The following is a 17,548-nucleotide window of genomic DNA, read 5'->3' as shown; positions in this document are numbered from 1 at the left end:
GAAATTGAGAGAAATGAGTGTTACTGTGCAAGAGCAAACAGTGCAGCGTACATAAGTCATTCACCATTTAGTTTGCTAAGGGACTAACTCTTAGGCACTTAGTTAGGGACTAACTAAGGGACTAAACAAAGTAGTTGACTGCAGTTATGCTTAACTAACAAACTTAGTTGGAAGACCACCATTTTAGAAAAGGTTACAACACAAAGACCTTGCTTTCTAATTTTGCATGTGGTTTGCAAATGCTACATTTCAAATTCATAAAATCAAAATCCTGTGCTATGCACAGGTACGGTTCAATTCTTCAACAGTTGGAACAAAGCTCTTCAAAAGCTAGAAAAAGGAGCAGGAGAGAACACTCATCACTTTAAACAGTGTTTTGAAAAATATTTATAGCTTCCTATTTAATGGTTCCTTGCACAAAAGGCATTAGGCACAAGTATCTCCAAAGCAGCAGGGATAAACATTTTACTAAAACTGTTGAATTTTAGAAGGCTTAAAAAAAAAAGCACAAATATTTGCTAAGTGTTGATTGTGTTATCCTAGGATTCTTCACTGTAATGCTTTGAGACAGGCTGCTGCAAGTTACAGTCAGGTATCAAAAAAGTGCTTGAAAAAAAGGGTGCTCTTAACCTACTCAGAAATTCCTAAAACAAACGTTTTCCTTCAGTTTAATGTAAAATTCTCTATTCAGTGACCCAAATCTAAATAAAGTGGAAACTTTATTGTTGTTCAGAGGGCATCCTGAATAGTCCCTGAGTTCAAATTCCATCTTCCTGTGCTCCAAAAAGCCCAGTTTACCACTCCCAGCCCTGCCAGCCCAGCCAAGCAGGCAGCGCATAAATTGGAAGATCACATGTGCAGAGGCAGGGAAGCAGAAAAGCATGCAGGATTCACAACAGTGTTAAATGATTAATGTTCTGCGATAGTCCTCCTTTAGAAAAGAGAGGGGATTTATATAAAGCTCACCCATGGGGAAACTCAGAGTTTTGGGTTTTGTGAAACCCTCTGAGGAAATGACCCGTGAATGCTGAAGGCTCCAATCCTCAACTGTTTGTTAAATTATTTTCCAGTTTCTCTAGCTTAAATAGTTAAATGAAAACTATAACCACTACGAAGCAAAACCAATCCCTTCTGTATTTGCAATAAGCAAACAACTATCAATCATTTGTCTCCTGCCGTATCTTAGCACAGACAGCTTCTCAAGAAAAGGCAATTCTAGAAAGACACCAATTGGGTTTTAGGCTTTCCAGCCTTGCAGTTAATATTCCAGACCATCCAGAGCAGCATCATTTTCCTGTACTAACATTTTATAGGAATGGAGCAAAGAAAGGAAATAAAAACACTAGAACCATTCCTGTCTGGCAAAGTGCTTTCTATGACTTGGCACTGATGCTGTTGGCAGCTGCAGCATTCACATCTTAAATTAAAGGAAACATTGACATTAGGAAGGGATCTGATCTGCAACACAGCCTGTACAGGCATCTGCCAAGAAAAGTACAGAAACGCACAAGGTCGGGACCTTACTTCTAAACCCCTTCAATCTAACCATCAACAAAATCCCCAGTCCAAATATTCTGGTGTTCTTAGCAATCCTTGGCAAGCTCTCTCTAAAAGAAGACTATTTTTCTGACAGGAAGCAAAGATAAATCATGCAGAAACAGGCCAATTAAAGACAGCAGCGGCTGAAAAGAGATCTTGTTAGCAGCACCGAGACCCCAAGGCTTGAAGGCGCAACAGCCCAGCTGCAGCCCCCGTGCTCAGTAGGCATGTTCAGGCCCTGCATTAACCTAACCCCTCTCCCCAGCTATGCAACCAGCATGTGGCTCCTCTGCCGACTCAGCTCCAAACTGCTGCCTTCTTCCTGCAGCTGGATTTGTCCATTATCACAGGCAGGACAACTTCTAGCGAACACATTAAAACCATTCTGCCAGAAGACAACTGTCTTCAGTAATAATTATATGGCTCTAAGAGACATAGCATTTACACAGTACCACCATTGCTCTTTTGATTAAAACACATTAATTGCAAGGAAATACGTTTTCTTTATGGCATGCTGGTTTGGGTTACACACAGCTATAGGTTATATTTGTTCCCACTCTTTGACAGAAAGGCTACCGACTGCAGCAGCTGGGACCTAAGCTCAGATCCCCTGACAATGTTAAGAAGGACAGGCTCAGGTTCTAAATCCTAAAAAACGGATACCAAGACCAAAATTGAAAGAGATTGGCTACAGAGTCCTCTCTGCTTCTGAACAAAAGCAGTGTGATCTCAAGGAGCAACAGAAGCCTTGGGAATACCAGAACAAATGCCCACCTGAATCAGATACCAAGGAAGAGCTGTTTGGAGCAGGAGTCAAACATTTTGACCAAAAGAAATAATGGCTTTAGCACGCATCTTGCAGTTAGACAAAAAAAATCAACCCAACATTTCATGAAGGCTGAAGAATAAAGAAACCACCATCTTTCACCCACCACCATGGAAGGAATCGAGCGATCAACAGGATCTCACCACAGACAACCACAGATTTCAGATACTAGACAAATCAAGGGCAAAAGAAAGAAAAAGAGCATTGATCATGTATTCTGATTGAAACTTCAATATAATGCAACAGATAAAGCAGAATTATTCTCCCTCTTATAATTCAAAATCCATAGTATCAAAAAATTTTATAATCAATATGATTTACAGAATTTAAGCACATTCGTCATTATACTGTCAGAAGCAGAGATCATGTATTTTTAAGAGATACTGAAGCAAAATAGGTTCACATGCCAGACAATGGGAGAAGGATCTTTTCTCTTGAGGGCTGAAATGGCTTATGATAAGAGCTTTACTGTCCCTCCATTCCACCACGACTGCTCCTCTACAGTCTCACGGAAAACAGAATTGCCCTTCTAGGATTAGCCATATTGCCACTAAGCGAACAAGAAGCTGAAAAAATGTCAGTAGTGTACACAAGCACTGGGCTGATATATGTCAATTTTGGTTCTGAAATATGTTTGCAATATAAAATTACTTTTAAAAAGATGAATGAGATATAAGTTCATCTTCAGATCAGCCTGATTTTGAGATGCATACAATCCATATAAAACAAATCTTCTCTATTACATAAAAGCAAAGCTCTTATCTTCAGCTTGTGTTAGTTCCCTCAAGCTACCATTCTCTCCAAGACAACAGAAAGATCAGCTTGCCAATTTCAAAAGATTTTTCTAAGATATTCACAAGGATACTGATTTACAAGGTTGTGCATTTTGTAAGGGTTTGAGGTAAGTCCTTGGGCTCCACAATACCAAAGGGCCACAAGGAATATTACGGCAACACAGAAGGACCCAGCTCTCTCCAAGACTTGAAAATGCTGCTATGGATCTAATGTTGGCATCAGTGGAGAAATTTTCTTTTGGTTGACAGTGACTACGCATGTTGTTCTCACCTCCCCAGACTGTATTCACAGCAACAAATCAGCTGCATCACCACTAACTTGTCTTTCAATTTACACTGAAGGTGCGAAGTAGGAAGTTCATTTAAGCATAGGTAAAGAAACAGTCACTTGAATCATGCAAAAGCAAGCAGAATTCATTTCCCAGCAAAGCAGAACATACCACTTCTTGTCTTGCTGGCTGGCTCCTGGGCTCCTTGGGAGGTTTTCTATTTCCACCAGGACTGGGGCAGAAGGAACTGCTGCTGTTAGGACAGGTACATTTGGCTTTGCATTCCAGCTCTTTGGAGATAGAAGAGAAACAAGTAAGTTACTATAAACTCTTCAGTTAAGCAATGACACCTTATACATAAAATATACCACCACTTTTTCTTACGCGCAGTGATAAAGCAAGGCTGTTTTCTTCCATTACTTCCACAGCACTGGATACCTATGACCATTTTTTTCCAGTACTATGCACAACACCAGGATTGCAATGAATCCAAATCAGCTCAAACAACTCATTTTGCAGAGAACACAAAAGGCTGAGCAGAGCATCCATGTCTGTTTGCTTCCAGCTGAGATTGAGTGTTTAATGTTAAAATATAATTTTAAAATAAACTGGATTTCCCATTTCCACCAATCTGTGACCCTTTCTGCAGCTGCAATACTACAGAAAGCAAGACAGGGTCTTTCCAAACACCAAGTCCTATTTCTTGATGCTCAGAATGGTATCAAGCCATTACCTTACTGTTTTCAGTGAAACGTGGCATTTTGTGCACACATACTGAGAAGACTGGTGTCTCAGATTTCCCTCAAGCTCAGAAAACAATGAATTTTTGCTAACATTTTCTCTAATTTGCAGATGCACACCCCTCTTTCAGAGTACTAGAGAAAAGTACTAGCACTAAAAAGTCTAGAGTACTTTTTTCTCTAGTACTCTTTTAGAGTATGCCCTTTGGTGTTAATTAGCACATACAATTAACGTACTTTGGATACTACTAACTTGCACACAAAGGTACTTTCTGTACCTATGAAAACCTGCATCTATAAATAGTATAATTTTTATTGCATAGAGGTATGGTGTATCTTCCTCGCTCCAGGTAGTCACTCCTTCCCATGCAATTAGGTTAACTGTGCGTAACTTTTCAATATAACTGGCCAGTATGAAGAAAATAATAAAATCCTCAAATCTGTTGAAACATCAAAATTGTCTTTAAAAAGAATGAAAGAGATAGGCCTTACTTGTTGTGATCCATTAGTTTGGGTAATAACAGCGTTGTTTGGAAAACTGAAAGGTAAGAAGAATTTATATCAGAATCAGATCAACAAAATATTTCTGAAGGCTGGCAGAATTAAGGATTTAAGTAAGGATTTTTCAGAAAGAAAAAGAAATCTAATAAAGATGTTTTCAAATTATGTAAACATTCTCAAAAGAAAATTTGAAAACATGTTTTAGGTCAGCTGCCTCATTTTAGGTATGTAAGGGTATCCGGTTATTTTTTATTTTCACACTGTAGTTTATCTATCATTCCTGTGTTGTTTTTTTCCTTTCCTAAACCAGTTAAAGTTTAGAAAGACTTTCTGATTCAGCTGTAAGGCAGGTTGTTTTACGAGCAAAAACTGTATGACTTTTTAGTTAAATACTCAACAAAATGTGACGTTGTCAAAACTTTACTTACATAATATAAATAGTTTGCTCTGTAACTTGAACTCTTCAGATTTGAAGTTTCACATCATGAAATCGTGAGTTTCTTCTGTGTAGAAGCTCTAATGGACTGAATTACCGCTTCAGTAATTTCAGTCTTAAAAGCAGCCACTTAAATTTATGTGCACAGCAGTTCAGCATAGCATTAATAATTTTATGAAGATTTTTTATTCTACAAGACACACTTCAAATTTCCTTGTTTTTGAGAGATTTAAAAGTATTAACATCTTGTGCAATACTTATGTATTATAAATCTTACACAAAGTTAGGTATTCAAGAAAAGATTCAAAACAAACATTTTTTCCCAGACTTCTAATCTTTTTAAAAACAGTTCCAGGATCCTACCATTAATTATTCTTTTGATTTATGGCCTCTGCAATAGCTAACCAACCTGGCAAGCTGACAATTTAAATAGATTTCTGTATCTACTTCAGTCATTCTTTAGAATTATTTTACTTAGATACCATACTACCAAGACCAAACAACTTGTTCTTTGTCTGCTTTCTAACATCACACCTTCTGCATTAAGAGCACGTGGAGGTTACCACAGAACAGCACACATTTAACAGAAACGTTAAAGAATGACTTCTTGGCAGCACATAACCTTGTGCTGAGTTCATACGAAAGAGCAGAACAACATACATCTTTCATGATGCATTTCAATTAGCAATGCTCGAGTGTAGAGTTTCAGAAATGGCATTGATTGCTCTGGAGACTAACAAAACAATGCCACACCTATGTGGAAATCAGAAGACCATCGTCTTATCAGAAGGCAAAACTGCACCTGAAGTTTCTCTTCCCACTCTCAGAATGACCTAAGCAGCATGAAACTCAAACAAGGTCATAACAACACAGCATGACGAGAGTACTAATTAAACAGGCAGTCACAGTTTGCATGCAGAGGATCTTCAAGCACTTTAATGACACCCAGTGTTGAAGACAACTTTCTCATTTTATAAAAAGAAAAGCTAGCACTGAAGATACTTGCCCCTAAGGTTGCAAAGACAAAGAGACCTCCTCCACTAACATGTTGAACTACTGCATTAGCCTCACCTTTCCTAGACTTCTACCCTTATGCAAGAATCAGCCTTGCTTGCTAGTAACAAGATGTATGTCTCTAATAAGCCTGCCGTTTTTAAATGTTATTCTGACGTTCCTTACACAACTCCTGACTGCCAGGATGCTTAATATCTAACAGTACCTACAGTTTCTTAAACAAACAAACAAAAAAAACACAGCTCAAAACAAAACAGAAAGGAAAAAAAAACTGGACTGAAAGCAAAACTGAGTGACTTTGTTCCTCTGCTAATAGATACATTCTTTCTAGACTGCTTCCCTCTCCTTCAGGAACAGTGTGAATATAGTATGATACAGTTTCACAGAAGCATTTTACACTACAACTGCAAGCGTGAATCTCAACATCCAGGAAGACTAAGTACAGAAATCAAAAAGCTTCTCTCTCCATATCAGTCATGACTAATTCATAATTATTAATATATAAAAACAAATACTTTTAATAAAAATAAATGTAAGTATAATACAGAATACAAAAACATCAAAATACTTAAAATATTTTACAGTTTTTTCCCCTCCTCTGAACTTCACTTAATTATGTATTTCACTTGCATAGCCCAAGTAGGCGGATCTCAGCAACAACCTCATGCTTTTACTTGATCTCCTTACATGGCAGCATAGGGAACTACAGCTCATAATCAGCAAGAATCATAACTAGTCATAAACAAACATCATTGCTTTCCAGTAAGCTACTCTGGCAAAATCTTCAATGTGAGAGCAACAAAGCAGCTTTACCTCAAACAGTAGGGTTTATTTAAAGCAAAGAAACACAACAACCACATCAAAACCACAGTTAAGAGGTTAACACTATCTGCATTTAACCAATACTATAACCTCCTGCAGACATGTGCTCAAACATAACTTACAAACATCAAAAGGAAAGGAAGTATTAGAATGCATCTTACCTTGTTTCTTCAAGTTTAGCAACATGTGCTACAAAAGTATACATAAAGTTTTAATTAAATTTTAATTTTTAATTAGGTTGTCAGTCAAATATTAAAGCATATTAAATAAAAGTAGTAAAGCACTACCTAAAAGTATGCAACTAAAAGACCAAGTGTTGCATGTAACCCCTGTATAATGTGTATAAAATTTAAATCGGAAAAAAAAATTCTCAAGAGCAAACCAAGGAGTTGTATTTAATCAAGGATCTGAAAGCATGCCTGGAGGTCACTTTTGACCTATGCAAGAAGGGAAATAAGAGACAAGGTATCACATGCTGTCAGGCTGTGACAACGGACAGAACGCAGCTTCTAAGAACAAGAAAATATCCTTGACAAAAATTTCAAACCTGATTCAGAAATTTCAAATATTACCATTATCACGTTTCTGTTTTTTGTACACAAGTTTTACATCTTCATACAGAAACATACTGCACAATATTCATAGGTGTTTTTGCTGCCAGGAAATCTAGAATTACATGCTTTGGACACAAGCTTTTTCTAACAAATATAGATTACCCCCCAGCTAAGTCAAAGGAAACCTAATTTTCAAAATTCAAAAGAAAAGAAAGCAGATATAGGAAAAACTCCTATAAAGAAACTTTAAAGGATGTGATTAATAGATTGTCACAGTGGATTGTACATCTCAAAATGGAAGGTCAATAGCTTACCTTTTGATTGTAGTGTTCGTCTAGAATATCTTTTGCTGGGCCTCCTTTCAAAGGATGCTGATCTCCTGGCTTTGTTGGTCTTGGTGGTTTGATATTCTGTTTTCCCACTAAGGATGCCAAGTACAAAACCATAAGATTAATTACTTGCTTTTTATGACAGCACAGACTCTGCTCAGGAAAACATCACATTTCTATTATAAATTCATAGCTTAATAACCTGATCTCATTTCTAGTAAAAACATTTGCCTTTTGCATATTTCTTTGTCAAAATACATACAGATTGAGATCACAAATCCTAGGAGAGAATAAAGCTAGTCTGAGAGAAGAGTGAAAAACTCTCCCCAAAGCAGCATCAAAGTTTTCAGTGACAGGAAACATGATGAAATGTTCCCATTTGTCTAGAACTTCCTTCTTTCTGACACTCCTCTTTTTTCCTCGCCTTTACTACTTCTTCAAGCTCCTTCAACTCAACCAATGAAGAGGATAATAATAACTTGCAAGTTGCCTTCTGGGCCTAACCAACAAATGATGGTTCTGAAAATACAGCACATCTCCTTTTGGGTGGAGTCTGGCTGGGCTCTGCCTCCAAAGCCATAGCAGACCCATGTTCTGCCACTGGTACTTCTGGTCTGTCTCCTTGGTACCACTGGTCCTTGGTTCTGACACACACACACACACGATAGTATTGCTAAAGTAACTGGAAATGGAAGCAAGGGCTATATACATTGTATGGGGTCACCCTTCCAGCACCTTGTGTATGTTCTTACCAACCCTAGTGGGGCTTTTAACAGCATCTAGTAGACCAGTCTGGGACTAGAGGCTACTGGGAAGTCATACTGGGAAGAACATACATAGGTACTGCCTGACGTGATGATTGGCATTATCTTAGGCTGCTGAAGCACTACGATGATTCAAAATCAAGAGTCAAAAGTCACACACTGTCCCCAGCTGTGCAAGTCAACCATACTTCCTCAGCAGTTCATTTAAAAAGGAGTGGCTTTTCAAGATGAAGAGGTCTATAAAGTCAACGTACTACATATGCTATGTAATGAACATGAACCTCAAAACACCTTTGATTTCCTTGCATGTTTTACGCACTGATGACAATCAACTAAAGATAAATGAGACAGTGTATGTGTTCAGAAAACATGATTCAACAAAAACAATAATTCAACTCACTCATCTTGCAAATTTCACTCACTCTAGGTGAATGAATAGTAAGTTCTCTCCTATTTCCACTCATAATCCAAGAAAAGCAAGAAATGAAAGAGGATATGTGCCAAATAATAGATGACACTGACCTGTATCGAAACCGGGAACCTAGCCGAATGAAGCCTGATCTACTTGAGCTTTTTTGGACAGGACCTCGGAGCCGGAAGAAGGCGTGATGCTCCACTGCACATTTCCATAAATGTTTGCAGGCTTTGGGATGATCCAGTCTAAAGACAAAAGTGTGCTCCTGCTCCTTTCCCTTAAAGCACACAAAGTGCAATAAAGATTTATAAGAGGCATGAACAAGTCAAAGATACAATTAAGTGCAAGCCAAATAAAATGTTTTTATGGATACCTAAATGTATGATAAAAGAGAAATATTTATGGCAGAAAAATGAATCTTTTTAGAAGCTTTAATGCTTTAGTACTCGAATGTCTGAAATTAGAAAGGGCTAGCACCTATATATTTAACAAGTCAATTATCTGAATAACTAGAAATGAGAGACATTATTATTATAGAAAGGTACTTCTCAATGAGGCTAACTTGGTTTCACTTCCTAATCTGATCTCTTCAAATTTCCAACGCTCACATTTTCATCTCAGCTCTGAGCAATTTCTTCCCACGGGAATAACTCTGGCATCTGTGTAAGGAATTCATTCCACTAAATGTGCTACCTGGTCTTTTTTAAAACTGTCTTGCACAATGCACCAAAACAAGCACGTGGTTTCCAAATTATCTAGCCTACATTAGTTTAATGAGGTATTCCCTTTTTAAAAACAGGGTAGGAAAAAAAGCAATTGAACCTATTTATTTTATATTTAACTCCCTTTATTCCCCACTAGAAGTCACAACCAAAAATCTTGGAAGGCAGCCACATCAATTCTCAAAACTTAAAGAAAGATCAGGAGCATGTAAACTAGCACTGTATAATCAAGACTGAGATGTAACTAAACTGATCGTTATCTACCTGTTCATCATCTTCAACAACAACAAGAGTGAGTTTATTCTTCTTGAAGTCAAGTCTTGTTATCTTTGGCCTGCAAGATGAACAGAAAAAGCAGGTTAGGCTTAGCTCTCTCAGTAACACACTGAGAGCTAGGTTAGACGTGCTGGCTCAAGCCTTTCTTTTTTTTCCCCCTTTTTTGTGTGTGTTTTTAATTCATGCAGTAGGGCTTGATGATAATGGGGATACCAATGTATCACTTCCAATTTCAACACTTCATTAGAAACTTAAAAGTAAGAAGTCAGCAACTTCCAAACAGTTGAATATATTAGAACTTAGAATAACAATTACTTGAGCAGAAATCAAAGTACCCCTAAATACCTTTGCTTGCCTAGTCTTCACAAGTACAGAAGACTGAGTTCATAAGGGCATAAAGGCAGGCCAAAATAATTCTGTTTTATTAAAGAAGTGCAAAACCCCTGTACAATATATCACAGATCAAGTCCTATGACGGCTCTGTTTCAGAAAATTCCAGCCACAGAAAACATTAACATGACGTGACACAGAAATGCAACCACTTTCCTTCCCACCCATCAAAAAAAAACACAACAATTCAGAGTTTACGATGGAGGGACTCCCTATATTCTCGACTTTATAAGACACAAAAAACATTTCTGCCACTACACAAATGTTTCTCTGTGAATTTTATAAAATTGGACTGGACTAAGCCAAAGTAACTACTTATGTTTTCTTATGATGAAAGATTTTTTTGGACACCATGAAGATACTCACAGGCCAAAGAATACTTTTGCAGGTACCTAGTGCTCCCAGTGCTCTCACATTTTAAAAATTAAAATTAAAAAATGGGGTAGTGCAAAAGAAATGGAGGAGTAAAAATATAAATTGTATCTTAACATACAGAGAGCTTACCAGAAAAACAAACCAATCTTCGTGTCTCCTTCAAAGACAAGAACTCCGGTAGGGGTTAATCCCAGGCTGTAATCATTGCCATCTCTTGCCTAAGTGCAGCAAAATAAAGATTATGCTTTTTTTTTCAGTGTTTGACCCTCTGTCCAATTTATTCTAGTGATTAATATAGCTTATTTGTCCAGTGTTACAATTCAACACATATATGCTTATTCAGTGCAACAAAGGTGTCCTAAGTGTTTCTGCGTTCAACGACTTATGCAATGGAGTTTCCAGTTTGCAATCCTTCAATAAGACTAAGTGGAAAAATTAAAGTTTCCTCATTTGCCTATGTAATAAGCACCTTGTGCAGTTCACTACACTTCCTTTGCCACAGGAGATCTATTTTTACCTGCAGTTTTTCATATGATAACTGACTGAACCCCTGCCAATTTTAATTTAATTACTGTAATTTTCACATAGCTCTCAGTCTAAATACAAACAGTAGTGCATACTGTTGTGCACCAATCACACATTTAATATAGAGTGGATATGTTTGGACTTGTACCTTGTAGAAACATATAAAATAGAGTGGAATGTTGATGTAAAGTCACATTATTTGTTACATAGTTTAGATGAGCACAATATTCCTATTTTTTCCCCCCCTCAAAGCTAAATCTCCGTTGAAATGCTAGACAAAGCTAACATTACCATTTCCAAAGGTCACCATGCTGTGTTTTAAACATACCTTGACTATGTGCATGTCTACACCATACATTTCCAGCCACTTAGCTTTGTTTAAGTAGTTAGTTTCAGCCTGTGCTGGTGTTTGCCCCCTGAAATAAATTTTTTGCCATTAGGAAGATGCCTGGAAAAGCACAGAAAGGAAAAACTGGCACATGAGAAAGAAGAAAAGAAATGCCTAAAAGGATGTGAAAAACCTAAATGCTGTTGACTCTCGTTCGCTTTAGTGAACATCAATGTCACTTTTGTAGGTTTTAATCTGAAACCAATGCAGCAAAAAATTGCTGCATTTTGAGATTTTGCAACCTCATTATTTTACTCAGACTTCTGGAAAGCTTCATTTTCACATTATATCCTCTAACAAAATATGACAGAACCATATTAGAATTATGCTCTTCTAGAAGACCACGGGAGAAGCATCAGCAGTATTTTTTTAATACATTCTCTTTATAGAAAAATCAGCACAACACTTGGTTAGCATGCACTGGAAGATCTAATACCTGCATTCCTTCCACTTCTCAAAAATGGCTAGTTCCATCTCCTCTGTCTGAGTAGGCACAAACCTGAACTCAGACACCAGCTCAGGGACATGTTCAGCGGGATCATAGTCTCCAAGTTCCGCTATAAAAGAACAGCATTGTCAAGCAAATTTCACCATGAAGACAGAAAATATTAACAGGAACTTCTGTGTACTTTTCTAGTTAATCTAAAATACTAAATTTCTTTTTTGTTCCCCCCCCCTCCCCTCCTCCCATTAATTGCAGCATTACCTTTTTTGACAAAGACACCAAAAAAATAATCCTATAGTATACGTAAAACTTTTGCATTAATTTTTTTACAACGTGCTGTTGATAAATCAGCTTAAAAACATCTCATGAAGTTATCAATATCATTGAAATTCATTATTTTTCTTGCACAGCTTTCAATATTTTTGTCACTGAAGTCTCTACTGAAACAACAGGTGACTAAAGCTGTAATGGAATTTTACCTTATTAAAATATCTTGAAATTTGTAAAAAAGCAAAACCAGTTCTGATAGTTTTATATAAAGTAACTGTCCATTCAAACAATCAATTTTTGGTTTTATAACCATACAACCCTCCTGCTAAATTTACTTGTGTGAGGATATGATCACACACCTGTTATTTTTCTCGTTCCTTTTCATCTAGGAACATAATAAATGCCCTACTGGGTCAGTCAAATGGTTCATCTAGTCCACGGCTGCATGCTCAACAAGGGCAACAAGAGATGCTATTTAGAGAGCATACTGGAACATGCTAGTCAATGGGTGTGCCACATCAAAAGCACAATCTTCTTTTTTCCACTGATGCTAACGAGTCCAGCTTTAAAGACCAATGTATGCCTAAAAAGCTGAAACTCAGTTAGAAACCTTTACAAAAAAGGTCCTGATTTTCAGAGTCACTAGCATTTGCTCCTCCCACTGATTTCAAGATGTTTCTTGACATTCACCTTGTATCCAAAAAATCAAAAATAACTCAAAACTTGTGTGTCCAATAAATGCCAATAATAATTATGACTGAAAAAAAAAATAGAAACTGCATATGTAATGTAGGGGGAAAAAAAAGTAATGTATTTGAAAAGTTCTTGAAAACTCAAATAAATACACGGAGTATTCCACTTGTACAAAAATTACATCCAAAAAGCTGTTTCTTGGTTCTTGGTTTTTGGAATTCAGTGAATATATTAATAGCCTTTTCACCCCTCTACTTTTTTTTTTTTTTTTTAAATGCTGACAGAGGAAGTCTGTAGTTCTATAATAATTTACTCCCACTAAAACGCCTGCCTCTGTTGAAAGGAATGCTGTCAAAGCCAGCTTAGGTTCCAGCTGATTTAAATAAAAGTACACAGCTGTCAGACAGTAAGATTAAAGCCCTGCTACAGGCTTCATTGTGCAGAGAGGAAAGAAAAGACTACCACAGAAAGCAATGTATATATGGCCTAATTAGATCACTTTGTTTTTGCAAAAAGTTATCCACGGAACATCTTAAGGCTCTAACAATACCAGTATTTCTAACTACAGAATGTGTTCTAACTGTTTTTCTTCCATGCCAAAGAGCAGGGGTAAAAAACAGGTTTCCTGAGAGTTTAATGCCAACTCTCCATACCTACACTTGATCAAGGCTATTATTAGCTCCTGCCTTAAGAACAAAATGTGTTTTGGAAAACATCTGTAAGAGGAAGAATTTCAGTGACTTAGTCCTGTTACCTAACTCCTGCTAAGTTAGTGCAACAGTACACTGGTTTGTAAGATGAACGTTGTATAGAAAATTTGTGTACCACAAGCACATGGCACATCTTCAGTTTCCCTCTTCTGTAGAACAGCTTTACGGCACAGGTTTTGAGATTTTTTTGTAGACTTGCAAACTGGTTTGAACGAGGCCACACTGTGACAGACTCCAAAAAGGACCCAAAAGCCTACTCTAGCAGATGCATCTAAACACTTCAAGCCTCCCTGTTTTTGTGGGTCCCCCTGCTTGAAACTACAAACTTCGCATTTGTTAAAATTTGTTAAAATTTGTTGAAAATAATATACTAGGTCACCTCTCTTGGTTGAAGAAGGATCTGAAATAGCAACAAGTGCAATTCAGCCATAAATACTGATGTACAAGCATGAGACATGGGGTGTTAACATGTTTCTACAAACATACAAAAGTCAAAAGCTGGGTATTTTTTATACATATGAGTTTTCAATTGAGCTCAGACCCATAAAAAATTGTATCTGATTTGCACAATGAGGAAAACACACAGTAGAAACTGCATCATGGGAAAAAAAAAAAAAAAAAAAAGTGGATTGTTTTCCTGTATCACAGCAATTTGGAAAGATAGCAAACCTTGTAGCTTGTGTAAAGATGAACAGGTTTGCACACACACACATGAAAAAACAAATTTAGGACAAAGCTGTTTATGTTCAGAACTCCCTTGTACTGTTTCCTGAGGACTCAATTTTCTGTACACGCTATCAGCAAAATTACAAACAAGAAGAGCTGTGTTTGACGTTGGATTACTGACATTTGGACAGAACCTGTTTTCTGGATACCACAAGAACAGACTAAAAGAAGTAGTAATAGTCTACCCAAAGCTGTTCACACAACTTCTTCCTTCCCCACTCACACCTACTCACCTTGCATATTATATGCTGCCAACTGGACGGCTGTGTCAAAAGGACATTCCAATCTGCCATAAAAGAAATGCCTTGTTAAAACCTCATCTGAAACTAGCAGGCAATTCATATACCTGACAGTGACAAATGGTCCAAACATTTGGGGTAAGGAAGTGAAAAAGGAGTAGCAGATTTTCACCAAAGTAACAAGAGATAAGTAAGCATTCCTCTGCTGCTACTCATGCACACAAAAGCAGTATTTTAGAGAAAAAGTTACATTACTTAGTAAGTCTTACTAGCTGTCCAAATGTAACAGTTTAATAAATCCTATGGTAAATACACTGTAGTTGTCTAGAAGACTATTTAGTGGGAATACTTACTTTCCACTAAGAATATCCAGTTTTAGCTGCAGAACAAATAAATACCTGCAGGGTTAAATGAGAAACAAAAGTCATTGATTAACAGTTCTAATGTATCACTCAGCCAAGAGACAGCAGTTGGAGCCTGAAAAATTAAAGCCACATACTCTTGACATGGGTTTTCATGACTGAAGAAACTACAAAGGCTTTATCAGTTGGGTTAGCATGGCACACGTGTCAAATGAAGTAAACACAAAACTAGAAGTTACCAGAAGCTGAACTACAGTGCTGCATGGAAAAAGAAACAGAATACCTAAATAAGTCTCATTTATAAGCCCAGGATCCTACATAAGCAGACCTACAGAAAGAGATCTGGGAGTGCTGGTTGACAGCAGGCTCAGCATGAGCCATGGGAGGTTCAGACTGGACACTGGGTAAAATTTGTTCACTGTCAGGGTGGTCAGACACTGGAACAGGCTTCTGAGTGAGGTAGTTGATGCCCTGGTCCTGTCAGAGTTCAAGAGATGTTTGGGCAATGCCCTCAATGACATGCTTTTATTTTTGGTTAGCCCTGAAGTGCTCAGGGAGTTGGATGCGATGATCTGTGCAGAATAGTTTAGTTGGAAGGGACCTAAGGTCAATAAGCAAAGAACAAGTCACATTTTCTGCATTTTCTTCATTATCAACAGCCATTGATCTCATTAGAGAATGAATACTTAAAGTCTCTCAAAAATAAACATTCACGATACAGATTGGCTGGTTAAAAATCCTACCCAGAAAGCTGGCTGCAAAGTGACAAAAAATAACCAGTAGGCTGCAGCCTTCTCAGACAACTGATTCTTCAGAGCCAGATTTCCATCACTGCCTTGTTTATTTAGAATTCCTCTTCTTTCTTAGAAATTTGCAGGCTTTAAGCAAAAAGCACGTATCCCCCACTGGTGTGCAGCACCTAGCCTTCTGATCCAGTACCCACAAAGCACATCCCTCCTGCTCTGTTGTGGCACACAGCTTTCCCTTCACAACAGAGGTCGCCTTATCAGCTATAGGGCTGACTTCAGCCATGACACCTGATTTGAATTGCACTGCAGATGAAGAAGAGCCTCACACACAGCCAAAGATGGTTCTCTTTCAACTGTGATGTTCACCGAGACCACATGTGCCTATGTCTCTTTGTAGTAACATACGCGGGCATGAAATGCATACAGGCGTTTTTCCTACAGGTCCCTTGGAAATCCATGAATGCTTTGTCAAAGCATTCATCACCCAATGCTGGCCTCTAGATGTGGAATGCATTTGTTCAGTACTGACCATGGATATGAAAAGAATGAGCACAGGCTTCCTGTATGGAGTGGGTGCGACCAACCTGTGCTTATCAGCCACACGCCACCTGCAAACAGTTTGAGCATACTTCCCATGCTCAGGCTGTGCTGCACGACCTCTGGCTGGTGGCATCTGACGGATGGGAAACTGGCAGAAAATGTGAGTAATCTGCACCTGTGGAAGCTGACAAAGGCCTCCAGCTGGGTGTCCTGCCACACAAAGGAAAGGCAGAACCCTTGGAAAACCACTGTGACACCTGTAACTCGTAACAGAGCTCCCTTTCCCACCACTTCTTTGTAAAATAGTCTCGAGACAGAGGAAAGACTTGCTGCACTCCTGGTCTGGAGGATTAGCTAAGCAGACAGACAGGGTTTAGAAGCCCTCAGGTTTAAATTCTGCCATGCTAAAACCTGCACAGCAAGGTCTGACTGGCAGAGCTCAGTCAAGGTGGATGAAAATGTTTCACGCTGGTAGGCAGACAGAGGTCTGAACTTTTTCTATTACCATGATTTTCAAAGACAGTCAGCTGTTGATTCAGGAACATATATCATGGGTAAAATATTCTTCCCAGGTTGCCAAGAAAGAATTAAAACAGTTATAGCACTGTTATCACTTGCAAGCATGAAGCTGCTCAGAGTACATATGGCTGCACAGGGTAATGCTACTATAATCCTCCTGGTAGCACTCCTAGGGATTTGGCTAAAGTGCAGATCGAAGATTCACACAGATAAACCTAAAAAAACAAAAACAAACAAATGCACTTCACACTCTTACAAATGGCTGAGGGTATGAAGTGCCTACATCTGACAAGAAAACATAAATTTGTTTTCTCTCCAAAATGGATCATCAGCAGTGGTGACAACAATGCAAAGAAATGTTGTCTTTTACAACAGATTTATACAGCTGACAGATGGTAAATTGTGTTCTCTTTCAAAGCACCCCAAATATGTCTCAGTCCAACATGAAATGCAGCATTATGAATGGTATGCAAAACACTTTTAACAAGAGAAACTGCTGCTTACCTGATAATACAATCCTACGCAAACAGTACTGTCAACCCACATCAAAACATAGTGGTAAAATAGTTTTTCTCTTCACATAACCCTTAGCAAAATATCACAGACATCATGAAAC

The 17,548-nt window shown here is 38.0% G+C and overlaps 1 protein-coding gene across 3 annotated transcripts in view; it reads right to left on the bottom strand.

The window, feature by feature from the left end:
• EPB41L5 (erythrocyte membrane protein band 4.1 like 5) overlaps positions 1 to 17,548 on the bottom strand; it is a 53,952-nt gene that overhangs the window by 21,674 nt on the left and 14,730 nt on the right. For all 3 annotated transcript variants that reach the window (XM_027461735.3, XM_072040755.1, XM_072040756.1), the window contains exons 5-15: positions 15,116 to 15,160; positions 14,757 to 14,809; positions 12,116 to 12,236; positions 11,620 to 11,707; positions 10,896 to 10,984; positions 9,990 to 10,059; positions 9,111 to 9,280; positions 7,810 to 7,916; positions 7,103 to 7,130; positions 4,661 to 4,706; positions 3,600 to 3,718 (exon numbers count right to left, since the gene is read on the bottom strand). In XM_027461735.3, coding sequence (XP_027317536.3) covers positions 3,600 to 3,718; positions 4,661 to 4,706; positions 7,103 to 7,130; positions 7,810 to 7,916; positions 9,111 to 9,280; positions 9,990 to 10,059; positions 10,896 to 10,984; positions 11,620 to 11,707; positions 12,116 to 12,236; positions 14,757 to 14,809; positions 15,116 to 15,160 — 936 coding nt within the window. The remainder of the gene's footprint in view (positions 1 to 3,599; positions 3,719 to 4,660; positions 4,707 to 7,102; positions 7,131 to 7,809; positions 7,917 to 9,110; positions 9,281 to 9,989; positions 10,060 to 10,895; positions 10,985 to 11,619; positions 11,708 to 12,115; positions 12,237 to 14,756; positions 14,810 to 15,115; positions 15,161 to 17,548) is intronic.

This window comes from Anas platyrhynchos, chromosome 7, assembly GCF_047663525.1.
Source record: "Anas platyrhynchos isolate ZD024472 breed Pekin duck chromosome 7, IASCAAS_PekinDuck_T2T, whole genome shotgun sequence".
In the NCBI taxonomy this organism is placed as follows: domain Eukaryota; kingdom Metazoa; phylum Chordata; class Aves; order Anseriformes; family Anatidae; genus Anas; species Anas platyrhynchos.
The sequence above is the reverse complement of the archived record's forward strand: the minus strand, read 5'-3'. Positions and strand labels throughout refer to the sequence as shown.